This window comes from Heliangelus exortis, chromosome 29, assembly GCF_036169615.1.
Source record: "Heliangelus exortis chromosome 29, bHelExo1.hap1, whole genome shotgun sequence".
Lineage (NCBI taxonomy): Eukaryota > Metazoa > Chordata > Aves > Apodiformes > Trochilidae > Heliangelus > Heliangelus exortis.
Window position 1 is genome coordinate 4,391,825 of NC_092450.1, and position 26,864 is coordinate 4,418,688.

General features: G+C 49.0%; 1 protein-coding gene across 7 annotated transcripts; it reads right to left on the reverse strand.

Annotated features, from left to right (window-relative positions):
- Window positions 1–254: 254 nt before the first annotated feature.
- CDK12 (cyclin dependent kinase 12) lies at window positions 255–26,692 on the reverse strand. Of its 7 annotated transcripts, none has more exons than XM_071728796.1 (15): window positions 25,016–26,261; window positions 18,654–19,535; window positions 14,540–14,716; window positions 13,513–13,652; window positions 12,773–12,943; window positions 11,964–12,153; window positions 11,017–11,073; window positions 10,400–10,501; window positions 9,072–9,149; window positions 8,518–8,634; window positions 7,844–7,975; window positions 6,964–7,178; window positions 6,418–6,477; window positions 4,803–5,264; window positions 255–2,361 (listed from the first exon to the last, which is right to left on the reverse strand). In XM_071728796.1, exons 1-15 carry the CDS (start codon window positions 26,059–26,061, stop codon window positions 1,667–1,669), a joined length of 4,524 nt encoding a protein of 1,507 aa, XP_071584897.1. In that variant the 5' UTR covers window positions 26,062–26,261; the 3' UTR covers window positions 255–1,666. The 7 variants fall into 7 exon arrangements, with proteins under 7 accessions (XP_071584897.1, XP_071584896.1, XP_071584899.1 ...); XM_071728795.1 differs by having other exon boundaries at window positions 255–2,388; XM_071728800.1 differs by lacking the exon at window positions 255–2,361 and adding an exon at window positions 3,424–3,888 and having other exon boundaries at window positions 25,016–26,692.
- Between the last annotated feature and the right edge of the window lie 172 nt (window positions 26,693–26,864).

Genomic DNA, 26,864 nt, shown 5'->3' on the forward strand with positions numbered 1-26,864 from the left:
AGGCCTGAACTGGCAACTAGAAAACCCCCCAAAATCCCCAACCCAACCCATTTCTACTTTGAATTCTGCAGTGTTGCTCCTGGGTGCTGACTCAGTGCTACAGGTGGATGGTCCCCAGCACACAGGGGCCCCACACCTTAGAGATATTTTATTTTATTTTATTTTATTTCTCCTCCTTCCCCCCACAGCAAAGCCAGGTCTGGCTGGGTAAGGCAGGTTTTCCCCAGTTAGAGAAGCACCACCTCTTCAGGTGCTTTTTTTTTTTTTTTCTTTTTAATAATACTTTTTTTAAATTTTAAATTTCTCTCTGTATCAAAAATGAAACCAAATCCTGTTTGCAGCAAGAAGGTCTCTTGGCCCCCCAGCCTCCCACCCAGCTAAGACTTCAGAACACTGTCTCTAAAGGAACAGAACTGTCTGTTTTCCATAGGAAAGGCCTACCCAGGAAAAAAAAGCTCATAAATATGTACCTTTGTTTTATTCATCTCTTTTTAAGTCTCATTGAAATGGACAACATGGCAACGGTCTGCGGGAGGAGAAGACTCAGTGTAAATACTTCCTTGACAACAACAAAAATATATATATGCTGATAGAAATGATACAGGAAACCCTGGCAAGCCTCAAAGGATTGAGCTGGGGCTTGGGCAGCCCCACTGACCCCATCAGGACACACACACCAGCCCAGGAAGATGCCAGGTACAAGACTCCTACCTGGTGGCACCTCCCCACCAAGTTGATTTTTTTTTTTTTTTTTATCCTTTACTTTAATTCTTGAAGTGTTTTGGAAATAAGGAATACAAAGAAATACCCATTGTGAGGTGAGGTGTTCTCTTCGGCTCTTAAAAAAAAACAGGAAGGAAAAACAAAAAGAAACAAAACAAAACAAAAAGACAATTCCCACAGTGAAGTTGTAGCAGGAGAGATCCAAGGTCCAGAAGGAGCTGTCCCAAAAAGCAGCTGCCTGAGCTGCTGCCAGGAGAGACAGGACCTGGATCCAGCCCCAAGGGGCAGCTGGACACTTGGTGGGAGGAAAATAATGTCAGATAAATCAGGTACAAACCCGTGCCACAACCTGGCTCTACACAGCCAGGACAACTGATCCAGGCACCTCTGCATCAATAGATTCCTATTTCTTTTTTTTTTTTTTTTTTCTTTTTTTTAATTTAAATTGGATTGGGAAAACCAAAACCAAACCATCCCAAAACTGCTGGGAACCAGCTTCTCCCCCAGCCCTACCTGAACACCACCTGGTGCTTCCCCCACCTCCTGAAAAACTCTTTTAATTTCCTTCTTCCCACCTGGGTGGGTTTCATTTCATCCCTCCTGTTTTGAAACAATCCCCTCCCTCTGCTGGCTCAGGGCAGGAAGCTCACTGCCCTTTGCTGTGGAGTTAAATTTTTTTTTTTAATTTTTTTTTTTTTTTTGTCACTAACCAAGCACGAGAGGTTTTGGCCAGCGAGATGACCCTACAGAAAATCCTGGGGTGCCCCTTGGCAGCCTAGCAAGGAGTACAAGAGGGAGCTCTGCAGCAGCTGAAATGCAGACGAGACCTTGCTCTGGCCAAAAAAAAAAATTAAAAAAAAAATAAAAAAAAATGAAAAAAACCCAAAAGTCATGTTGCTAAAGGTGGAGAGGTGAGGGAGGCCCCAGCTGAAAGCCATGTCTCTCAGTAAGGAACCCCCCTGCCCCTTCCCCCCCGTGCAGGCACTCTGCCAGGCCCTCGGTACTGCTGCTGCTTCCCGTAAGAAGTCGCCTGGGTTGGGGCACCCCAGCTGTGCCCTGTTCCTGCCCCACTGGAACTGGCACTGCCCGCTCCCAGCTCGCTGTAGTTTGGGATTTTGGCCTCTGGATGTCCCAGCGTGGTGGTGGTGGTGGTGGTGTTGGTGTTGTTGCTGCTGCTCCCCTCGGCTTTGGGAAAAGTTTGTCCCACCGAGTGGATGGCGACGGGGACTCTGGCGAAGCGGAGGTCCTGGTCCCCAGGGAACTGGACAGACCCCATCCCCTGGTAATTGCTCGTCTCCCCGAGGTGGCTCACGGAGCCCAAGAAGGTTCTGCTTTTCCCCAGAGGCTGGGCTGAGGGTTCTAGGAGCGTCTGGCCCGAATTCAGCTCCTCGGCACCGAATCCCCCCTCCGAGCTCTCGGTGCTGTAAGTCCTGGAGGAGTGGGACCTGCTGTATTCCGAGGCTCTGGAGGTTTGGGCTTCCTGGGTGCTGTGGCCGAGCGGTTCCGTCTCCTGCTGGGAAAGGAGCTGGAGCAGAGCAGCGGTGACAGCGGGGCTGAGCTCGGGGGCTGCGCTGGACACGTCCCCTTCGGAGAGAGGAGGCGGAGGCGGCGGTCCCGGGGGCTCTGGGGGTCTCTTCTCTGGTGGGAGAATGCCAGGAGGACAGGCTGTGGAAGGGTTACTTCTTTTAAACACCATCTTAAAACATCACGCAAACAAGATATAAATACATTTGTATTTAAAATAAAATAAAAAAAAGGAACAAAACTGCCTAACGGCTCACCCAGGCTGCTCCCTCTCCGGGATGCTTTGGGAAGGAGGTGCAGAGGTTTAAGAGCTGAGTTTGGTTCCAAGATCAATGCACACGTTCCTTACATCTTCCCTGTCCCCCCAGCTGCTGTCCTAACACATGGGACTGGTGAGGGAATTCCTGCTCTGGGATCAAACCAGGAGGCAGAGGTGGAGCCGGGTGAGGGCAGGGAGGGGGTCGTGGTACCCAGAAAGCCTGCCCTCAGGTAGAGGTTTAGGAAATAAAAAAACAACAAAAAGAGACAAAACAAAAACCCCACCCCAAACCCAGAGGTGGCAGCTCCTGCCTGCACCCAGGAGAGATGATGGAGGTTTCACCCCTTTGTGTCCCCTCTCTCTGCTCCCCCTGCCTTCCACCTTTTTCACAAAGGAGGCTTCCAGTTCGGAGTCCAAAACCATCTTCACCCCACAAACCTTTGCATACATCCAGCCTGCCCTCTGGAGCATGAGAAAAACCTTTTGCCCCTGCTGCCCCCTCCTCCTCCCCTGGAAATCCCCCCCTCCTGCTCCCCCAGCTCAGACCTGAAGGCACAGGGATTTCTGCTCCAAGAGGACCCCTCCTAGCAGGAGCAAACCCCTCAGGACACCCTCACGCTCTTACTGCTTCGTGTTCCTGCTTCTGGGGCAGCAGGAAGGACAAAGCTGCCCGGATAGGAGGTGGGAGAGGGGGGGGAACAGAGCTCTGTCCCTCCCCCTGCTCAGAGGTGACACCACAGGGGGAGGACGCAGCTTCCCGCAGGACCCAGACCTGCTCCCAAACCAGTTCCTGCCTCCTGCAGAGCAACACAACTGAACTGACTCCGGATCAGGGAGTCAAGTCCTTCCTGGAGATGCCATAAAAGGCCACGAACACCTTGTTTGGAATCAGATCCTCAAATCATTTGCAAAACTGGTTATTAAAAAGGTCAAACTTTATTGTGAAAACCAGTAGTCTTCCAGGACCACCCCTCCACCCGTATCAGTCAAGTCCACTTGAAAACTAAATTGTATTGAAATCCAGAAAACAATCTTCAGGGAATTTTTAAAGCCAAGCTGATTTGGGGGGGGGGGGACAGCATACCATCAAAAAGAATTATAAACAGAGAACAATGTTATTTGATTGAATCTGCTCTACAATAACCTAGTTATCTTCCAGTACTAGGGCAAAAAAAAAAAAAAACAAAAAAAAAGAAAAAAAGAAAAAAAAAGCAGGGTCACAACTGGCTCGTGGTGGGCGGGTGTGTTGAAGGCACGAGAACACAGCACGTTCAGCTACATTGCAGAGGAGTTGTGTATCGGGCCAAAAGAGGCTCCCCGGAGAGTCTGAGACATACTCAGGAGGTGCTCCTAGAATTTGGTGAGGTCGTCACAGGATGTTGCTAATAATTCAGAAAAATCAACAGAAACAAAAGAGATGGAGACATTTACACTCACCTTTGAAAAGGAAACCCAAGAGTTGTTTTTGTCGTTGGTTTTTTTTTTTGGTTTGGTTTGTTGTTTTTTTTTTTTTTTCTTCCCCTCACTCGTTTTTTTTCTCAGCTCTTCTAAACATGCCTCATACCCTACAGGAAACAGCCCTTTGGCTCAGCTGCAGAAGTCCCTAAATTCAGGACTCAAAAATCAACTCTACAAATTAGCAGGCACAGCTAAACTGGATGTGTGAATTTTTTTTAGGTACAACTGCCACCCTCCCTCCCTTCCAGCACTCTCCAGTACTTCAGTTCTTGTGTTAAAATCATCTCTGCCCATTTTTTTTTTCTATAATTTCTGAAAAGGCAGGAAGGGAATGGTGAAAGAGAGAGTTGGGATGTACAATCAAATGGGAAAATCCAGAGAGATCCAATTTTCTGGGCAAAAAAATGGGACAGCTGATTAGTGGGGGTATCAGAGGAGACAATGACCCTCCAAGTGTCCCTTTCACTTTGGGGCAAAACCCCAAACCTTTAAAACTTCACTGATCCCCTCAGAGTGGAGCACTACTGGATTTTAGATGCTTTGGAGGAGTGAAGCAGAGTAGGATTTGTGTGTTTTGGCTTTTTGTAGTTGGCAAAACCCCCGGAGCACTCCACACTTACTGCAGGGAGTGGGGCAGTGTCCTTCTCAGTCTGGAAATCTGAGGCTCGACTGCATCCTAACACCCAGCACCTTTTCCTCCTCCCATCCACAGCCCTGCCTCCCTCTGCCACGAGGCTCAGCTCTCCTCCTGGCCCTCCTCTGGAATATTTCAGTAGTTCCAACAGGCTCCCGGCATGGCGAGCGGGGCCGCTGGTTATTTATTTATTTATTTATTTACCTGTGCTTTCCTCTGGGTGCATGGTTGGGGTTTTCCTGGGCCCCCGTTGCTCGTTGCTCTTCTCCCCATTGCTCTCCTCCAGGGTGAGGACAGGTTCCTGGCTCTTCATCAGCTGACTCAGCAGGACAGCCAGCACGTTCTGCACATCTCCCTGAGCACTGCCTGCTTCTGGAGTCGCCTGCTCCTCCGGGAGCTGAGCCTCTGCTGGGGGCTCCTCTATGGCTTCCTCTGCTGCTGCTGCTGCTGCTGCTGCTGCCTGAGACTCGTGCTGCTGAGTGGTGGCTTCTGTCAGGGCATTGATGGACTGGTTGAGAGCCTCCAGCTGCTGCTGCATCTCTGGGTTAGAGTGTACATTCAACAGCTGGGCCATCTGGGGGACGCTCAGATCAGTCTGGCTCTGCAGCAAGTTCAGCAGAACAGCCAGTTCACTCTGGTTCAGCTGCTGGGTGATATCTCCAAGGCCTGCTGGAAACACAAGCAGCATCACAGGAAGGTGAGGCAATGCCACAGCACGTGGGGTTTGTCATCATGACACTGCAACAAACACCTCTTCTCCATCCGCCCGGGTTGGGGGAAGGCACGGAGGCTCCGGGAGGATCATTCCAGGACACTTTGCTCAAATTTCCACCCTCTGCTTGCTCCTTCCTGAGCCAGATCAGCTCTGAGCAGCACTGCAGCAGCACCCGGTGGCACTGCACACACACTGCACTCACCCAGGGCTACAGCAGGGCACTGCTGTCACCTCCCCCACTGTCCCCTTCAAACCTGCCACCACGACTGCACAGTGGAGCTGAGCCAAACCTCTGTTAGCCAAGAGCACCCCAAAAACCAGACTGGAGACCAAGGACACCCCCCAGCTCTGGCAGCGGGTCTGGGGGTGCATGCTGAAGATTGGAAACCCTTTGCCCACCTGAGGGGCAATGAGAGCAGCAGGTCTGGCAGCAGCCCAGCCCCTCCCAAGGGCCCTGCAGAATTCCCCCCTGCACTGGGAAGCAGGTTTCCTGGGACAGAGCAAAGCTGCTGTTGGGGCTGGAGGAAGAAGAGTGTTCTACTAAGGCAGCAAAAAAAAAAAAAAATTAGGTCAATCAGAAGGCAATTGCCTGCTGAAAGCTTGGCCTGGGATGACAGAGGACTCTGTCCTGACCTGCAAGTATCCAGGTTAGTCTAAAATACAAGCCTTGAGTGGCACCACCTCCCTTCACAGCACAGCCTCCTGAGTGACAAGTGACAAGGCTGTCCCTTCACACTGACATTTTAAGTACAGTTTTTTGGGAAAAAAGGGTGCAAGGATTTGGTTTTGGAAGCTTAAAATTAAGCTCCTCTTGCTGGTAGGCAACCAGGAACGTGACTTCTCTCAGCTCTGTGTTAATCCAACCACCTTTTGTCCATCTGCCATGTTTCATTGAACACATGGATTGTGCCTTCCCTCAAGCAAGAACTGTCTTCCCTGTTACTTGTCAGTACAACATTTGACACAAAGGAAGCTTCAGCCCATATCTGTGTTTTTATAAAGCTTCTACAGAACAATCTGGGCAGCTCTCTGTATCTCTACAACCCCAGGAATCAAAATACCTCCACGCTCCAACTATTTTCTAGACACCAAAAGATTGTTCACAGTTTTGGAAACAGTGGCCAAGTCCTGGTCCTGCAAGTCTTTCTGGCCAAGTGATCTTTCCTGCAACAAGCAAAGTAGAATAATGCACACTTCTGCTCACCAGCCACTGTTCTGTTACACCCCATGCTCAATCTTTACATAAGTTGTTCAGATCAAACTTCAGCTCATTTGCACACCTTTTAGAGGGCTGTACCTTCCAGCCTTTATCTGTTACTTTCCTGGCCTAAGTGACTCAATGACTCCTTTCATTATTCTCAGTCAAAGCAAGCTTCAAAACCTGTAATATAACTCAACAAATTCATAGTCAGCTCATCAGCAAGTGATTTCTGGAGACCTGCCAGAATGCTCTGCAGCCAATAGCTTTCACAGCAGAGAAACAAAAAAAGGAAAAAAAAAAAAATAATCAGGATAGGAAAATTCAAGAATGCTCTTTCTGTAGAAAGAGAAGTGAAAGAACCAGACTGGCCTGAAAACATCAGCCTCCCACACCCAGACCAGAGAGGTAGCACATCAGAAAGCCTCTGACAGACCAGACTGGGCACTGACCTACTGCATCTCCAGCACCAGACTCTGTTTTGAGCTGGGCAGGCTGTGGGGGCACAGGACTGTTGTTGTTTTTGACAGTGTCTGTGCTGGTAACAGAGGTAGTTTCTTTCCGAGAAACTTTTGATAACGGGGGCTCCTCCACTGCCATCCCGCTCTGCCGCTGCCGCCGGCGCTTCTTACTCCACAGCTCGTGGCAATCCTGCCAGTGGGGAAGGCTGGAAGAAAACAACACTTAGCAGTTAATAAACATGGCAAGAGAAGCCATTTAATCCTCAAAACCCACACAAAATTATTAGTGCTAGCCCCCGAGTGGACTGGGTGAGCTACAAGGCACACGAGGCCCAACGAACACAAACCTGCCAAATTTTGAGGGTTTGGTGTTTGTAAGAAAGCAGCTGCCTTCCTGATTCTGAAGGAAAAGGGAATCTCCAAAGCCACTGCAAGCAAAGCAGCTAGAGGAGAGTTTTATAATCTGCTTGGATGGAGCAGGAGAAAAGGGCTGCAAACAGTGTGATGCTGCTCCACAGCCCCTCTTCTAGCCAATTAACAAGGAGCAGAAAGGAAGCTGGCTGGCCCTCCACGGCCCAGAGGACAGGGCTATGCTACACTCTTATCTATCTTCCAACTGAGTTTTAGAGCATCTTACAACCATTAAAGTGAGCTTTGTAAAACCAGCCTGTCAGACAGAAACCCAACAGCACAGGAAGAACTCTGTGCTCAGCCAGACGACAAAACGCAAGAGCAGAGTCAAGAAAAGAACCCAGAAATAACTTGATTCTGCCTGAAAAAAAAAACCACCTCCAAGGCCAAGCCAGTGGCTCCTTCCCAAAGCTCATTAGCAGGGAGCCCACTGCAGAGGAGGATGCCAGCTGGAACTTACTCTGGAGGTGCCATTTTGCTGAGGTCAACATCCTTCAGGAAGTCGCTCTGCAGGGCCTGCTCTGCCGTGCAGCGCTTGCCGGGGTCCAGCGTCAGCATGTGGTCCAGCAGGTCGAGAGCAGAGGAAGGAATGCTGCATGGAAAGAGGGAAAGATGGTGGAGTTAAGGGCTTGTATGGAACCCCCAGAAACACCTCAGGCTTAGGAAGTCCCCGCAGGCAAAATTTATGACCGCAGCAGCAGCTCAAAGACATCGGATTTTATGTGTTTTTTCAGTTTAGGTTTTGCCATTTGTGAAGAGCAACTCCCTTACAAATCCCAGATGATTATCACACAGTTCTGCTCTCCCTCCCCCAAAGAGGACACCTCTGAAGCCAGCCAGCCTCAGCACCCTGAGGACACCAGACTGCTGGGTGTACTTCCCAGGCACAGACCTCAGCTAGGACTGCCAGGAGCGTGGAGACAGGGAACCCCTTTGCAGGCACCTGTGGCAGAGCAGACATTTAAAAAAGGGATGGTGACCCCTTTCCAGCCTTCCCTGGATAGGAGAAGCCCTCCTGGAGAGGGCAGAAGGGGAGCACTGCTTTATCTGCCAAAGGATAGCAGATGAGGTGCACAACATCACAGCCCTATCCCCCCAGGCAGCCACTTCTCTTCTGGCCTAACAAAAACTCACAAGGAGAACTCCTCCCGCAGGCGCCGTCGGTATTGCTTCTTGGGCTTCATGGTGTTGAAGTAGGGCAGCTTGATGACATCTGGCCACACAGCTGGGCAGGGGCTGCCACAGAGCCGGCTGGGAACCAGAGAAACAAAGTCCCATCAGTCCCCAGGCTGAGTAAAAACGTTTCCTTCCTAAGCAACTACCAATAACCTGGGTGCAGGAACACTTGGACAGAGATTTGTTAACCCTCGGGTTGATGAGGAGGCAGCAGGATGAGGAAAAACACTGGAGTTTACAAACACCTGAAACCATCAATTTTCCAGTGTAAGAAGTTAACTCAGGTTTGTGATTTTTACACTCAGCTAGCTGCAGCAGCATTCACTGAGGGGGCAAACATTGGCAGGCATGGACACTTAGATGCCTAACTATTCCCATCTGCAGCTACAGCCATTTGCTGGTCCTGTTTTGCAGGCAGATTAGAGAAGGAGAGCTCTTATAACACAGAGCCTGTGTGCATGAGCAGTTTCTGCAGTACCTCTTCTCATAGGCATGCATGTGCAAAGCTTTACCTGATTAATTCAAGCTGAGCCAGTTCCAGATTGGCTTGAAAAATAGGCTTCTTTGTAAACAGTTCCCCGAGGATACAGCTGGAAAGAGGAAAAGCAAGAGGTCATGACAGCAAACCCTTGGGATGATCGTTTGAACACTGCAGCATTTCTGTTCAGGAGCAGCTTTGCCTGAGGAGAGTTATTTGCATCAGGGCTTGTAGTTGAGAACTGACAAACTAACCTATGTGTCCAGAGTCACCCATCCCAGGCAGCTGGGAAATAACAGTCACTACTGGGCTGCTTCACGTGTGCCAGGCTTCAGGCTTTAACTCTTTGCAGGGAAAGGAGGAGGTGCCAGGAAAATGCCAAGAAAACCAGCCAGGCATCTCCTTTCCCTTCAGATTCAGCCTCTTTATTCTTTCAACTTTGCTATCACAGTCTGGGGGGTTTATCTGCTGGCCCAGTTTTCCTCTGCTGCCAGCAGAGCACTGAGCAGGATATTACCTTGTACCTGCACACAATGTTTGTGCAGCTGGGAAGGGAAGAAAAGGGGCAACTCTGACTCATCCAGGGCTCAATATCCACCCTTAAGTGCTCAACATCCATAGGAATGACAATGGGTGCCAAATATAGCTGTGGGCTGAGAGAGGCACCTGTCTGCTGGAACCAGGCTGACCCCACTGGCACAGGACACTGAGGATGGAGTTTCCAGAAGTAATTAGCAAGGCCTGACTTTTACAAACCTTTGTTGTTTGAGGATTAAGCTCTGCTGAATGTTTACCTGTGAACATCCCAATGCCTTTGGTTCAGAATCACTTGGAAAAGTTGCCATTTCTGTAGGCTGAACAGCCCAGACTGCTCCTGTGCATGATGCTTCCTACTCTACTGAAAGCTCTACTTTGAAATGTTTACTACATTTAGCTGAAAAAATTAGGTGACAGAGTAATCTGAAGAGGCTACAGAAAATCTCTCTATTAGGTACTTTAAACTGAAGCTATGCCCAGCAACAGGCAAGCTTGTCAGCCCTTCTGATCTTAGGGGTATGTTGTTATCAAAGGTTGGTTGGTCTGCTCTTTAAATAACATGGCTACTGCTATGTGATAGCAAAAAAAGCATCAAGAAAAATCTCATTCTAGTTTTTTTCACTAAGTGGAACAACTTTAGAAAGCTGACACACAGCCACTTCCTCAAAGCACAGAATTTTTAAAGGATTGCTGTACTATCAGGACACTCTGCCCAGCTGGGACAGGTAAAGCTCCAGGAATCAGCACAAATCCAAGGCCACCTTCAAGTAGAATTATTCTGCTCCTGTCCCAGACAGGAGAAAAAGATCCAAAGCAGGCACTTACCCACAGCTCCACACATCTATGGCTGGTGTGTAACGCTCCTCACCTAGCAGCAACTCTGGAGGTCGATACCATAATGTGATGACTTTGTTTGTGTAGGGACGGCTGGAAGGGAAGGCACAAACACCCACTCAGGACAAGAGCCACACAAAGCCCTCAAAAAACTGGAATGGTTGCTCCCAAATTGCAGTTAGGCACGGAAGTAGAAGCAGGGGGCTTTTTCAAGTGTCTAGACTTCCATGTGATTTAATGCCACCTGCCAAAAGTAACGAAACTGGCACCACAGATCTCGCAGGGGGTACCCAAGACACAAAAAACTGATCAGCAGCAGAGTGCAGGGACTGAGTGTGACTGATTTCAGCTGATCTCAGAGCTAAAACTGGTCCAGAGCAGGTCCACAGCAATCAGATGTTCTGGTTGCTTATCAGATGGTTTGTTTAACAAAAGGCTTTTAACACCAGCCAGAAGTTCACATTTTTTTTTTTTTTTTTTTCCAACAGATGGAGCTGCATTATTCCATTCACACTGCAAAACATCTCTGGCACAGCCAGGACTTCTAAGTGAATGGACAATGTGGACATGAGGACAGGTGCTCATCCCACCTCCACCCCACATCTCACCTCTCCTCTGAGCTGTAGAGTCGGGCAAGTCCAAAATCTGCAAGTTTGATCTGCCCACTGAAAGACAAGAAAATAAAGCAGTCACTGGGCTGAAGCACAGCTGGGTCACAGGCAGCATAGGTAAGGAAACCCTCCCACGTGGCAGAAAAGCCTGACAAAGCAATGGCTGCAGTAATTACTTTTGGATATGCCAGTTTTAATTTTTCAAACATTATTTAATGCTTGGAAAAAATGGAAAAAACAAACAAACAGTAATTCAGCCTCATCTCTATCACAAACCCTTTCCCAATAGACCAATGTCCCAGAGAGATTTTTTTTAAATGGATATCCAGACACATGGAGGCAATTATGCATAGTTTTATTCTCCCAGGCTCAAAGTTTACTTATGGGCATCCAGATGAAGCGTTGAGAATTAACAGCTAATGAGTAATTGTTCTGTATTCTGGGATGAACCATGTTACTGCCAAACACTGCTGTCTAGGGAAGAGAGAGCATTCATGGGGAACTGCTACCTCCTACCTTAACCCTCAATGGGTTCTCTGCATTAAAAACACTTCCACTGAACAGCACTTTGGCCAAAATACCACAGAGACCAAGTGTACACAGAGACCCATTTACTGCAAATCAACATGAAAGGAAGTTAACTCTAAGAAGCTGCAAACGAGTGAGCAGAGGGCCTCAGGTGGAGAGACTGCTGCTGACAGCAAGTTAAATAAAAGGTGGATGGGGCTGTTCTGGCTGGCAGGAGGAGCTGAGCCCTCAGCAGCACCCAGGAAATCCACTGGTGAATTATAACCACTTGTCACCCCACTGGTGGGAACGTGCAGGGCTGTGCTCCTCCAGTGCATCAACACCTCCTCTTCCTGAGCACACTCAAGGTGAACCCAACTGTTTGCTCTCAGCTGAACCCAGGGTAGAGTTTTGAAAGAATTATAACTCCCAGTTACCTGTTGTTTAATAAGATGTTGGAGCACTTAATATCTCGATGAAGGAAATTCTTTTTGTGACAATAGTCCAGACCCTCCATTAACTGTTTCATGAAAGACTTGATATGGTCCTCTGAGAAATGTACCAAGCCAGATTCTAGCAGCCCCATTAGGTCATGGTCCATGTACTCAAACACAAGGTAAAAGGCACCTGGTATCAAGAAGAGAGAAATTATTTAAGACAGGAGTGGAGAGACAAAAAAAGGAGGAATGAAAGTAGAGTTAATTGTTGAAATATTCTTTTTTCTGCACTGCTGTGTTCTGACAGTGTTTCCTTTAAAGTAGCCTTGTGATATTTATGGCTTACTGGGCATCCAAGACTGTCTTTTTTCCTCAAGGTACAAAAAATAAAACAAAACAACAAAGTAGCCCCTCTTATGCATCAAGCTGAACCTCTGAAATCAAAACATGAACAGTGGCAGAGCACAGACAACTTTTCCTACTATTAGTAAGTCTGTTACCAGTAATAGTGTTGAAAGTGACCCTGTAAAGGCTGTTTTTATTTTTTAAAAACTGCCATTTTGTGACCACAGGAATGCAATCAATCTTTTTAAGGCAGTGTCTACCTTTGCTCTGCAGTGTGCCAACTCCTTATAAACTGGAATCTCTCCTTTGATGAAGGCCACATCCAGATGCCAAACTGTGCACCGAGAGCAAAGCAGCAAATCTACTCCAGAGTTTGAGATTTTTAGTTTGACACCGGGAACTAAACAAGTGGAGTTGCATCACCTGCCTGGCTAATCAAAACCACACCCTGCAGCAAATGCTACCTTTGTCCTTCTTGAAATCCAGTGCATCTTGTTTGTCTGTGACAATTTCCTTCATGTTGACGACGCTGCGGTGGATCAGCTGCCGGAGGATTTTGATCTCGCGGATGGCGGTGATGGGGAACCCCTCCTTCTCGTTGTCCAACCTCACCTTCTTCAGAGCCACCAACTCACCTGCCAGCACAAACCAGTGTCAAAGCTTCTGCACACCCCCCTGCCAACAGCTCCGTGGGTTTCCAGGGGGAAGCTGAGCGTAGAGATGAGCACAGAACAACTCCAGCGGGCACCCTGCCTTTTGTTAGGCTGCTCTGTCAGGAGTTACCACACCAACAACTCCAGACAGGTGACAGCAGTGCTCCTCCTGATCTGCTTCAGGGGAGAAGTCACACAGATGAAGATAAATTTACCCTGGAAACTACTCTGGTCCTTTGCACAGCCTCTGCTACAACGCAGTCTGATCAAAGACCGTTTAAAAGCAGGGGTTCAGCTGGCCCCTGTGGCTGCTGTGCATGCACACATGATTTCACAAGCAGAGAGGGGAGGTGAGCACCAATTCACAGTCAGCAGGATTTCTTTTGCTCCTTTTGAAAACACCTGATACAAATGTTCATTCCAAGGGTTGGAGCCACATTTATTTGTGATTAACCAGTACCAGCGCTAATGCTGGGATGGGTTGTGAGGCCTTGTTACTGTGGGTGTGCTTAAAGAAGAGGAGCCACTCTGAAGCCCCTTGACATGCTCACCTGTATCTTTGTCCTTGGCTTTGTACACCTGCCCATATGTCCCTTCTCCAATAATCCCAATGATATCAAACTTGTCCACACAACGCTTCCCCCAGTCGCTTTCCGTCTGTCTCCTTTCTCCATACCGAGGACAGCAGATTCTGGAAGAGGGCAGAGGATTGTGAGGGAGTGGGGGAAGAGCAGCAGAATGGATCTTGTGTCACTCTGCTCACCCTCTGTGTGCAAAACACTGAGGGAGCTTTTGACAACTGCACAAATTCTGTTATCAGAAGAAGTTCTACAGTTCTATCTCAGGCACGGGTGGCCAAGAGGTGTTCTGCCTCCTGTATGGGATAAACAACTTCTAGAAGCACCAAGAGCTTCACACAGCTCATCAGGAGATTTCCTTGGTCTGCAGGCACAGCTAAATCAAAAGATGAGAGAGCTTTCAGGGGGATGTGACACACTCAGCAGTTTCCACCACTGAATGTGTCAAATGGGAGAAGAACAGAATCAGTCACAGCCTCAGCACAGAGCCTGAGCCCTGCTCTGCTTGGTGCCCCATTTACACAACTTCTTTCCCAAACTGCTGTGCTGTCAGTTCTCAAATAGATGGGGCAAGGCCTTTAACTGTGAGTGGTCCAAATATGAAACAACCCAGAGGAAACAGTTAATGCACCAGAAGAAAAAGAATTCTGAACTTGTTTTCTCCATGTTTCACTTCCCTTGATAAAGACAGCGGAGTCTGGGGACAAAAGAATTTCGATACAACTGAACTAAATTTAGCTCAAGATTTACAACTAAGTGCATGGTAAGTGTTCTCCCCATCCAGTAAATGATGGGGAGGCTGCTGGGAAACGATGAAGCAGCTGCCAGATTCCATTTCAAAACCAACTGTGCTCCCAGCAGCAGCACCTCCACCCTGAGCTCTGCTGGGAGTGCTGTGGGATACACCGAAAGTTTGGGAAACCCAGGCTGACACCTGTCAGTGGCAAAAAAGCCATAAGAAAAATAAGTAAAAATAAATAAAAATAAAAGGGAGTCTTACTTTGGTCTCTTTTTGAACGGTTGCTGAGGTGGTGTGGCTGCCTTTGGTTCCGGGGAGTCAGGAGGAGATGGGTCCCCCCCAGGGAGCTCTGGAGGGAGCGGGAGGTCCGTGAGTAAGTGTCGTGGTCTCTGCTCTCTGTCTTTCTTCACAGGTTTTGGAGGAAGAATCTCTTTTGGACTAAACTCCGAAAAGTTAATACAATACAGAAGTCAGACTTAACAGCCAGATAGCAAAGGAAAAAGCCTAGTGTAGGACAACAGCTCTCTGTTTGGGAACGGGAAGTTAGGAGCCCAAGTTGAAGCACCAAAACGAGCACAGCCAAGTAAAAACAAAACAGCCTTGAGTTTTACAATGATAACATATCAGGAAAGAAAAGTGTTATGTTTTAATTCACTGCCTTCCAATAAACACAAAAAACCCCCCAGCTTTTGCAGCTAGAACTTGCTCAATTTGCACAAAAAAGTAGTTATTCTGAGTTTCCTGTAAGACAGTTCAGGTTACCAACCAGCACCCACTTTCCCCCCATGACTTCCTCTATTTAGTTCATTTATCAGAATGAAATTAAATGCTTGACTTGTTAGGGACCACTGTAAGATCTCAGAATTCTATCTCTCTACATAAGTAACTTTTAACTTCTTGGCAAGGACTGAGACATAACTTGAACTTGGGAAAATTGCTGAGAAACCAAAAGCTGACCTTTTCCAGAAAAATCAAATTACCAAAGGCATCAGAAGTTTGGTTTAAACTGGCAAGAGTCTTGTACATAGAACCCAATTTCTCTCTCATATGTGCAGCAGGGAAAATTCCTAGCTCTGAAGAGTCAGGAATTCTTCTCCATGCAAATCTTCACTTCACCAGGAAAAAGATTAAAGAGATCTGAGCAACTTTCCAAGGTTCCTTTTTAGGGCAGCCAGCAGGAGGTTTGCTGTTTGTCAGCATTACCAGGACTAACACTTCAGCACAGAGAGCTCTGCATAAACCAAGTAGGTCATTTTCCCAGGTCTTTTTTATTAGACACTGCCTAATCTGCAAGAAAATCTCTTGTGAAATAGAGTTAAGAAACAAGCAAGACAAAGAAAGATACTATTGTGGCCCTGAGCTCTGACATCTTCCCTAAGACATGTGGGAGCAACCTCTAAGAAGTCAGGAGGCAGAACTGAGGCACCTCAGGTCAGCCCAGCACTCACCCACAGACACAAATATCCTGGAAACCCCACGAGTGGCAGAGCTGAACAGGCTGAGCCTCACCCCCCATTAAATGCAAACCCTTCATGTGCAGGATGACACCCAGGAGGGTCACTTCACCATGGCAGAATCCAGGTTAAGCCTCAGAGAAGGTTCTTCAAAGCAAGATCTGGACAGGCAGGACCTCCAACTGCTTGTAGGAGGCCAGAACCTTCACTCCTGCAGAGCAGATCAACCAGGCTGGGCCTCTTTCATGTGTGGATTTGAAGCACAGATCTAACACCCAGCTCTTACAGCCTGAACCTTTCCAGCCACAAAAAAGCAGCTGTTTATCTGACTGTGCTTAATCCACTTCTAATTGGCAATTCATTTGCTCCTGAGAGTATTTAAATATCTAATAATATATGCTAAGCTCAGGCCCTTTGACTCGGTCCAAAAAAAAAAAAAAAAAAAAAAAAAAAAGCAGCCTTTTTTCCAGACACACATCAAAAGGCAACTTCCTTGCAAGATTTCTTGGGAAGGGCAAAGCTGTGGCTCTGGGTTTAACCTGCAGGTGCCCAGCCTTCTCCCTCTTCCCACATAATTACCATTTTCTAGCTGACACACTCTGCTTAGTCACCTGCAGCTTAGTTCATCTATTTCCATAGCAGCACTGGTGCCACTGGATGGTGCTGTCACTGGAACTACCCCCACAACATTTGGACATTTCACCAGGCACTTTTTTTCCAAGTGAGAAAAGCCAAACAGACCCTTCAGAGCTTCCCAAGCAGAAAAACCCCAGAGTGCAAACACCCACTGCCTCAGAAAGACTCCTAGAAGCTCCCTCCCTACTCCCCCTCTCTGAAAACAGCAGGAATGTGCTCAGTCAGGGCTGTGTTTTTAGCTGTGAGTGCTGGGAAGAGTCCAGCAGATGTTCCCAGGACCCTCCACAAGCTGTATGCAACCTCAAACCCCTCCAAACTTTGTACCACTCTCTTCCAAGCAGCTTTTCCTCTCCTCCTGCTGCCCCTCCTGCCAGGTGAAGTGACCAGGGTGCACCTCTGCTGCTGTGAAATCTGAAATTCTTACAGGAAAATGATGAGTCTTTGGAGCTCCAGCAAGATTAAAGAGTCCCTGACAGTACAAGGTGTGGTTTGCACACCTTGGGTTCTCCAAAATAAGTTTCCAGCTCCTGTGCTGACCACAGCCTCAGAGCTGGAGCCTTCTGCAGCCTCTGCACAAGAAACCAGGAGTCTAACAACAGTTTTGCTCACAACTACAAAGTCAGTAGGTTAAGAATGAGGCTGTGCACACAGCCAGCACCACAGGCAACTGCCACTCAGCAAAACAAAGTGGGATTTCCCAGCCTTTTATTGGGAAAAAGTCAGTGCAAATCCAGTTACTGAGCTTAGCAACCAGGGGCATTATCACCCACACTCCTACGCTGGCAGTGACGGCAGAGATAAAACACTTGGACACAACTAAGCCACACCTTGGTGGCAAAAAAACCCCAACACCTTCTAGACATGAGTGGCTAAACAAAAAAAATAAATAAAATCAAATACAGTATTTGCAGCCCAGTTTCTGTGTTTGGAAATCAGGGATCACAGCAGTAGAATCTTGCTTAGACTGGCATTTGGGGTGGGAAAAATCTGCAATCTGTTAAAAGCTGCTGCTGGTGACAGATCCATTTAAACTCAATAACATTTGCTGAAAAACATTATGCAGCTTTGGAAGGGCAACATAAACATGCACAAGCCTAACTTCTGTTGATGGCAGAGACAATATTACCCTCATTTACATCAATACCAGGACAAACCATGGAAAGCAATTAAATGAATCAGGATATGGAGCATAATGTGTTCACTGACACCACAGGGTAATTATATCAAGTTGTAACTACCAGGTAACACACTCCTCATTAGAAGATGCTCCACTAACCAGTGAGATACCTGGGACAGCTCTACCAATGGCCAGAGACAGTTTTTAGGAACTACAGGCTAAGCAGATCAAGGAGAAAATAGAAAATAAATCAGTGATGACCTCATGTTAACAGCACTGCAACTTACTAACAGCTACCAAAAAGGAAAAAAAAAATTTTTTTCTTCTTCTCCACCCCATTCTGGATATTCTGTTCATTCTCCTCTTCTCCCCCATCAAAACCAACCCCATGGGAAGGTTTTTCAGACCAAGTTCATCTATCTGGAGCCCAGACCACCACCAGCCAAGCCCAGAGCAGTGAGAGCTACAACTGCAGGACAGAATTAAGCCTGCATGTTTTGATTAGAAATGGTAGGGAAACAAAATAAGCTGAAACTTGTGCAGTTTCACTCTTTCATTTTAAAATTCTCTTTCAACCAAACAATACCTACTTCTTAAGCAGTGAGGACTATATTAATTATTCAAGAATTATTGACACTGAAAATTTTTCACAGGTGGGCATGGCCTGCATGTTCAGTGAATTTGGAACAGAAACAGCTCTGGTTTGTGTCCTTGTTTTGGACCTGTTAAACCTTTTCCTGATACTTAAATACAGGTTTTGGAGGGATGAAACAAAAAAATGTGTTGTCAAAATAAACCTGTGCAAGTTGCTGCAGCACAGAGGGCTGCTGACTTTGTAGTAAGTAGGGAGAATTATGTGAATAGTTCTCAGTAGCGTTGAAATTTACTAAGTATTTTACTAAATATTTTTATAATTACTAAGTAGCATGAAAGGAGCAGCCAAACCTCTCTTCCTCACCAGGATGAGATGTAACTACCTGCACAGGATGATCAAACTCCCCACATAAGGAAAAAACCCAGGAATGGCCGTGCAAGAAGGCACTGAGCCCAAAAGCAGAGTCCTTACTCTGCAGGGTAAGCTAGTGACTGTCAAACTAACCAAAAAAAAATCAGTTTATTTCAATGTTTGGCTTTTAAATGCAAGCTGGGTGCTCTGGTGTGACCTTACCTATCCAAGTCATCTTCCCCAACTAAAATAGGGGGGAGCGGAAGCGGAGGCAACGTTGAAGTTTTCAGGTGTGGGATAGCAGCCGTCACAGACACTTGGGTTTTTGTAGCGACTTGGACAGAGGACTGAGAGTTCACCTGAGAGGATAAAGTAGACGTCCTTGGGTGGGAAGAAGATGGCAAAGACGTTGGGGCTGAAGGAGGGGCCTGAACAGGAGCTGGTTGGGACGGTGGCAAAGGTGGAACAGCAGGAGATGGAGGCAAAGGCGGCAACGGCGGGGTGGGAGGTGGCGGTGTGGTTGTGGGCAGAGGTGGAGGAGGTGATTTGATTGAGGGTAGTGGGGGTGGAATCTCCTTCTCTGCTGCGTCTGTCTCTTTTGGAGAGAGGAGGTCCTCTACCACTGCTACAGGCTTCGAGTCTTTTGTTCCCGTGTGTTTTGAATCTCTAACTGGAACAGGATGCTTCCTCTCAGAGTTCTCCTCTGCCTTCGCTTTCGCCGTCTCCGAAGGGGCTTTAGTCTCTGTGTTGGTATACAGTAAATTAACTAATTCTGTATCCGAAGAGGATTTTTCAGATTTAACAGTTTTGGTGACCTTTTTAGATTCCGTCCCGGACTCCTTAATTTCAGCCAAGCTGTTCTCCTTCCTAGAGAGGAAAATAGGGGAGCCCTTTGCCTCCTTCCCATCCACCTTGGCCGCGGCCGCAGCCGCTGCCGCCCGCTCCTTCTTCTTCCTGCTGAGCTCTGCTCCCAGGCTGGAGTTCAGGGGGAGCCTCGTTGGGGAGATACTGGAATGGCGACTGCGGGACCCAGACCTCGGCTTCTTGCTGTGAGATGAGTGCCTTGAATAGCCAGGACTTCTGCTTCGGGACTTCACAGATTTCCTGAGGAGAGAACGGGGAGAAAAGGGATGAAACGGAGCGTTTCTCCACCTCGGAGCTACTCACCAGGATTTTTGGAGAGCTCTCTTTGAAAAGAGTTCCAATCCATCATTTGTCGACCTGAGTTGAGTCCACAACCCCTGTGAGGAAAGACTGAAGCTTCTGAAATGAGCTCAGACTGAAGCAGTTCAACTTTCAGGTTGAAGCCTTCCAGTGTCAGGACCTCCCTCACAGTCACACCAGGAAGGCAGAAACAAAGGCTCAAGACTGGACAAACCTCAAGGTAAGGACAAGATCACAGATTCAGGCACTAAAGAGAAGACTTCAGTGAGAGGATGAGTTGGCAGTTCATGGATATTTCACAGTAATTATGTCCAACTTTAAAGGAAACAACACATAAAATACGACTGCCCTCCTGGGAACACAGCCTCAGGAAACGTCTCACTTCAAGCTCATTTTCCCCCCTGGTTTTTCTACTATCACCAGGACTCAAATTTACATATTGTGAGTCAGGAGAAGGAAAAAAAAACAAAAACAGGAGTTTTAGTTCTCTTTGAGGTATATCCAGAGGGTCTCAGTCCTCCTCTACAATAGGTGGTTCCTAAGTTAGGTCGATCGGCAGAAATAATAATTAAAAAACCACTGAAAAATCTGTGCTGTGACACCAGGAAGACAGGAAATACCCCACACCATGGGGGGAACCTGGTCAGAAGACAGCAGGAACCTCATGGTGGGCATTGTTGGGTTTAGAAGCTGTGAGACAATGGGAAACCAAGAAATTTTGAGATCAGACCCTCTGGAGACTATAATCCAAACTGTGCCCAAAGTTTATTTTTACTGCAATTACTCAGAACATTTCTGGTTTTGAAAATAAAGATTTCTTTCAAAGAACAGTCCTCCAGTATTACAAAAAACACCTAACAGCAAGCAGGTTTAAATGCAGCAGATGCTGACTTGCTTGTAACCATACTCAGAACGTAACCAACACCAAGAACCAAACTGTTTGCAGTGCTAGAGGATATAAACCTGAGACAGCAGATGTTTGGAAATAAAACCTAAAAACTGAGAGATGAATGCACAGGTCCTGGTGGGGCAGCACCTTCAAGGATGGACACAGCTGGGATTGGGGAGGCAAAGGGTTTCCAACAATCCCAAACCTGGAGCTACCAGTGGTCAAAGAACACCACAAGTGTAGGTGGTCCTTCCCTTAAGACTCAGAAAATAAACACCCACCCAGAAGCAGGATAAAAGTCTCATCCAAAGCCACTCAACTGTTGTCCTCTCCCACAGAGTGCTCTGCAGTGGGAATGCTGCCCCTGGATCACCTCCTTTCCCAAGGCTTCTGCTGAATGAAGGAAGGAAGGGTCCAGGATGCACCCCATGGGCAGCACCTCACCAGGAGCTGGAAGAGCTGTGAAGTTTTTGCTGGGCTCAAAGACATTCCCAGGCCATTCCTGATGGGTCCTGTAGGATGCAGCTCACTGCAACCACAAAGTTTTGGGGCTAGCAGTCCCTACTCCCATTCTTCCAGGAGAAATGGTTGCAATACCTGCTCTCTGTCTCCCATCCCTCCCCAGCAGTAATTCCAATTCAGCTGCTCCCAGGGGGTCATTCTCCACCAGCTCCCTCAGCAGATCTGACATAAAACTTTTCTCCAAATGCAATTTTACCTTGTTTTTAAGGGCTGTGTTAGAAACACAGCCACCACAGACATGTGGACAGACACGAGGGAAGGGCAGTGCTGGGGTAGAGAGCACAGAGACAGCCAGGGCTCAGGGCAGGACCTCTGCAGCAGGAACTGCACCACAGAGCCAGCACTTCCAAGAGCTGGGATGAATCCTTCTCCTTCCCTCAGAAAATACACATATTCCTCTCTTCCACCAGGATTAAATCAACTTTACTCCCTCCCTGTAGCCTTCTCTGCTCCACAGGCAGCACTCACACTTTTTTCTCTTCGGTCTAATGATAATTACCAATAGTTATTTATACAAAGAGCTGTTGTTTCCAAGCCCATTTTCCAGCTTGGTGTTTACAGCTTCTTTGTTAAGACCTGAAAAAGGCTCCCCCCAGCCAGAAGCTTGTCTGCTTTCCCAGCTTCTAGCAACACAACCACTGGGGTTCCCACCCTACAACAAACCTTACCTCATGTCCTGTGCTCAGCACCAACACCTGCTTTTATCACTCCTGGGGATCTCTAAAGAGATGCAGTAAGAGCCAAGATGCAGAGGGAGATGTTGCTTTTTAAAAAGATTCTTTCCATCCTCTGGAGTGACCTTTGCCTGCCTTGTTAGCACTTTTACCCCTCTCACACTTAACTGTGTCAAGGAAAAGCCCCACTCTCTTTTTTAAGGTTACTGAGGCTGGGCAGGGGCAATCTGGGCTCATGTGCAATTCTTTTTCTGGATAGAAATGCTCTGGGGTAAAAAAAAAAAAAAAAAAGAAATCAAACACCTTGCTGTTTCTCTGGCACTGGAAACCAGAAATACAAAATATTAACCCTGACAACTGTGAGCTAACAAAGAAGTCAGAGATGATGGCTCACCTACAGACCCAAATGAAAAGGCATTATTAGATTAATTTAACTGATACAACCAGAAGATTAGAATGGTGTTTGGAGGAGGGAATGTTTAAACTCTCCAGACCTTTTTATGCTGAGAACAACCACAGCTGATAGGTGTGAGCAGGGCTGCCCCTGATCAGCAGGACAGAGCCCTCCATCTACTCATTTCCCTCTTATCCACAACCTCCCAGGAACATCTCCAGGCATTAAAACATTTCACCTGCCCCAAGCCACAGGAGAAAAGTGAAAAGTAGCACCTGGGAAGCCCTTGCCCCATTCTCCACTTAATTGCTGCAGAAAGCAGCTCAGCCAGGCCAATGTTTTGTATTTCCAAATATCCAGTGACCTTTTGCTGGGGCAAGGATCTGTGTGGTGGTGGCCACTGCTCCACTAACCCTGGGCTGCTATACTTAGCTCAGAGCACATCCCACCTCCAGCAAACCCCCAGGGACTCTGGAATTCCTCCTTCTCCTTTTAGCTGCAGTGACAACAGTTGCTAGAAGGCATGGCAAGCCACATCTGGTATTTTTCCCTCCTGACCAAACCATCCTTCACATTTCCTCCTCCACAGGCAGCCCTCTGAAATGCAAACACTCTGCTTTTTCTCCAGAGGGCAGGGGCTCAGGTTCCCAATGCTGTGTTCTGGATGTGGAGATTACAGAGAACACAGAATGCACTAAAAAAAAAAAAAAACCAAAAACCCCAAAACAACCCCACGTTGTCAGTCAGTGGAAATAGCTCAGTGTCCCAGAAAAGCCTGTGTCACCTCCTCTGAAGAGCTGAAGCCACAGTCAGGTGCTCACTGCCCTACTGTGCCAATTAAAGAGGTTTTCTCCCCCAAAACTGCTCTGTCCCTCTGCAGGGGTCCATGGAAGGGATCCTGCAGTCACTCCCCAGCTGCTCTGGTGCCATCAGCTGCTTCCACTTCCACCTCCACCTGCAGCAGCTCCACAAAGCTGCCCAGGAACTCTCACCCAGCTCAGCAAAGCAACCCCACCACCTCCATTACAATTTGTCTCATTACAATTTGTCTAAAATACAGAAAAGGCATTAAAATTCCCTCCCTCTCTTTAGCAGAATGACTTCAGGTGGATGGTTTCTGAAGCTGTTAATCCATGGGCATTTTTCTGCTTTTAAAATATATCCCCCAGGATGTTACCTGCCCAGGAAAAGGCAGCAGAGCAGGAGGTTATCAACTGAAGTCAGAGATTCAAAGAATTCAGTCCAAGTGTAAACAGTGAGTAACCTTTGGAACCTATTTTAGTTTGGGGTCCAGCATTATGTCAGCAAGTCAAAGATGCCCTTAAAAAGTTTCCCCCGTGGGTATCTAAGCTGAGGGAAGCAGCACAAAGTGCTCCAAAAAGTCAGGAAAAGCAAACTGCTTGGTTTCTCCAGTCAGAACCAACTCCCCAGCTACAGGCAGAATGAGCTTCAGGTGCTCCTGGGAACTGGGGAAAAACACCTCTTCATTTACAGTCCAGTTACCACCTGGTTTCTCCCTGGTTTGGGCTGAATATGAACAATTCACAGGTGCCATAAAACACCTCATGAGGTGGAGATCCTTTTCCTAGCACTGCATTCTCATTCTCCCAAAAGGATGAGCAAATAAGAGCAGAGCAGAAAGGGATTGCAGAGAGACATCCAGGACTCCCCCAGGATCCCTGAGGTGTCCCCAGAGAGAAGGGGGCAGAGGAGAGACAGCCTGAAGGGAAGATTGGCTGGGCCAAATCCCAGCAGAATAAGGAGATTTTTACAGAGCAGCTTCCAGGGTGCTAAAACCAGAGACCAAACCCAAAGAGACCTCTCTGCCAGCAAGGAGAAAAGCAGAATTTCAGCCCCAGCACAGACAACAGTATTGCTGAAGTGAGGAGCCTGAGCAACAAAGGGCAAATTCCAAAAAAGCTCTGAGTTCTCTGGGAACTGCTGACCACAGAACTGTGCTCTGGGGGCAGCCTCTTCCCAGCTCCTGTTGGGAGCAGAGGATGCAGCCCAGCTACCACAGAGCAGAGCAGTTCTGTAGCCATTGCATTCCAGGGCACATCTTAATTGCCATGGAGCTACAAGCAAAGCTCCACAGCACCCATGGTGACAACTGGAAACTCACTGAACATAAGCTGAAGCTTGGGAAAAAAGGAAAAAAAAGAATCAACATTAATCAACATTAGGCTGGGTGTCTGTGCATGTTAAGAGGATGAGTAGCAAACAGCTGAAATAAAACACAGAGTTAGCACAACCTTCAAACAACAGTTTCCTTCTGTAGCAGGGTTACCAACTAAAGAAGAAAAAGAGAAGATTTTAGTTAAACCAAACCACAGCTGGTTCCTACTTGCCCCCTCAGAATGCCCCATTTTGGAATGGAAGCAAGGAACTTGGGTACTGAGAACAGAAAGTTCAGCTAGAAGGATGGAGGCTGCCTGGGGTCATCTCTGCTCAGGGAAAAAGGAAAGACAAGTTCAGAAAGAGCAAAATGCACTCTAAGCAGGCAAACAACCCTCCTGGAAAGCAAGATCAAGTTTCCACCTGTAGTAACCAGATAAAAGCTTCCAGAAAGAGGTGACAGCATCCTCCCTGGCTCCCCTTCTCACCAGGTGAGGGCCTTAAATCCAGGAGCAGCCCCAGCTCCTTTCAGTGCCCAGGGGGCAGCTCCAGAGGAAATTTAATCCAGGAGCTCCTTCAGCCCCAGGCCTCTCCCCAGGGAGCCACCGTGGATGCTCCCTCCCTCTATCCCAGGAGGTGTTTCCCAAAGCGTGAACACCCTTAAAAGGCAACTGCCCACCCAATTCCAGGCCGATCCGCTCCACACACCCCATGGAAGCACCCGGGGAGAAGAGGAAAGGGATCAACCTCTGCCAGGCTCCGAGCCACCCCCAGACAACTTCCCCTCGGGGGAAAAAAAAACCAAACAAACAAAACCCACACGCACCTGGGGATGGGGCTGCGGCTCACGGAGCGCTTGGGGGCGAAGGGGCTGCTGGATCGGCGGCGGCTGTAGGGGCTCGGGGACCTCCCGCTGTAGGAGCCGCTGCCCCGCTCGTAGCTGGAGGAACGCCGCCTGGGATAGGGGCTGATGGATCGCTGGCGCCGGGAGTAGGGGCTGGGGGAGCGGGCGTTGGACTGGTAAGCCACGGGCTCCTTGTAGGGAGGGCTGAGCGACTGCCGGCGGGAGGAGCCGCCGGGGCTCTTCCTGTAGGGATCGTAGGTGCTGGAGGTGTGGGAGCGGGGAGGGCTGAGATCGTATTCCTGGATGTAGGAAGCTCCCGAGGGGCTGTCGTCCAATTTGGGGCTGTCAGACCATTTTCGGTGGGGACTCCTGGATTTCCGCTTGGGGCTGTCGAGAGTTTTGTAACTTTTTGGAGCGTCCCTTTTCCGGTGGCTTTTGCTGCTGCGTTCCTTGTGGCTGGATTTGAGCTCCCGATCCTTCCTGGATTTCTCCTTGTGCGCCTTGGCTGAGCGGGATTCCTTGGTGCTGCTCTTGGAGGACAAGGACTTGGGGTGCTCTTCGCTTTCCAGGAGCCTCTTGGAGGACCCCGATATCCTCTCCTTGGTGGACCCGGACCTGCTGGATGCTTCCAGGCTCTTTTCCAACTTCCTCTCTTTATCTGCCTGTTTGTTTTTCATCAGCTCACGGATCCGTTTGTGCTGGTGGTGCCGGTGCTTCTGGATCCTCTCGCTCCTCTCTGTTTTCCTTTCCTCGGCCTCCCTCCTGTCCAGCTTGAGGGCCACATCATCGGAGAAGGTATCCGAATCCGAACTGATGTCATCGTACTCCACCAGGGGCTTGATCATCGCTCCCAAGGGGGCCGCCGTCTCCTGGGCTGCCAGCGGTGACTCCTTGGAGTGCCTGGACTTGTGCCTCTTGTGCCTGGAGGCCACCCGGTGCCTCTCTTTGCTGTTCGAGCCAGGCGTGTGCTGCGAGGACCCCCCGCCGCCCCCATCCTTCTTGCCCCCATGTCTCTCCGGGTTTGGCATTCCTCCTCCACTGTGCTCGAGAGAGGGGAGGGGGGGGAAGCCTCCAAAACCCCCAAAACTTCAAACTTCCTCAGCGCCCGCTCCTGCCACCATTCACCCCGGGCCTCGGCCCTCCCTGCCGCCAACACCCCCTCCTACATGGGGAGCGGGGCGGGGAGCGCGGCCCCGCCAGGCCCCGGAGGAGGCGGAAAGGGGTGAGGGGAAGGGAGGCGAGGGGTGAAGGGGTTAAGGGGGGGGCAGGAACCGGGATGGGGGGGAGGGGGGGGGAAGGCCCCGGCCTCACCGCCTCATCCGAGGGGCCCAGGCCCGGAGGGCAGCGCCGCCGCGGGGGCGCCCCGGGAAGGCGGGGCCTGGGCCCGCGAGCCCTCCCCACCCCCTCAGCCCCGGGCACCCGATCCGCCGCGCGGGTGCCTCAGCCGGGAAAGTCCCGGCGGCCGCCCCCGTACCCCCCCGGCCCGGCCCGGCCCGGCCCGGCCCCGCCGCCCCCCGCTCACTTCCCAAAGCGAAACGGCTCCGCGTCCAAGGGGGGCACCCGCCAACTCTCGCGAGACCCCGCTGCCTCTCGCGAGAACACCACCGCCCTCCGCCCCGATCCCGCGAGAGGAGAGCGGGAAGAGGAGGGATGGGGAGGGAAAAGGGGAAGGGGGGGGGGGGTGGGAAGTCGCGTTCCTCTTCTCGCGAGAGCTGCGCCGCCGCCACCGCCGCCGCCTGCTCCTCTCCACGCCCGTTACTGACACTTTATTGAGGCGCTCCCGCCCCTCCTGCCCTCAGCTCAGCTCCGGGAGGCGCCGCCTCGCCCGGAC

Coding starts and splice junctions, on each gene's coding strand:
- CDK12 (XM_071728795.1), bottom strand. CDS start 26,061: ATGCCAAACCCGGAGAGACATGGGGGCAAGAAGGATGGGGGCGGCGGG. Junction 11,074..11,963: donor AACATCTTATTAAACAACAG/GTAACTGGGAGT, acceptor CTTGTCTTTCAG/TGGGCAGATCAAACTTGCAG. Junction 6,478..6,963: donor TGGTGCTGGAGATGCAGTAG/GTCAGTGCCCAG, acceptor TGCTTGTTGCAG/GAAAGATCACTTGGCCAGAA.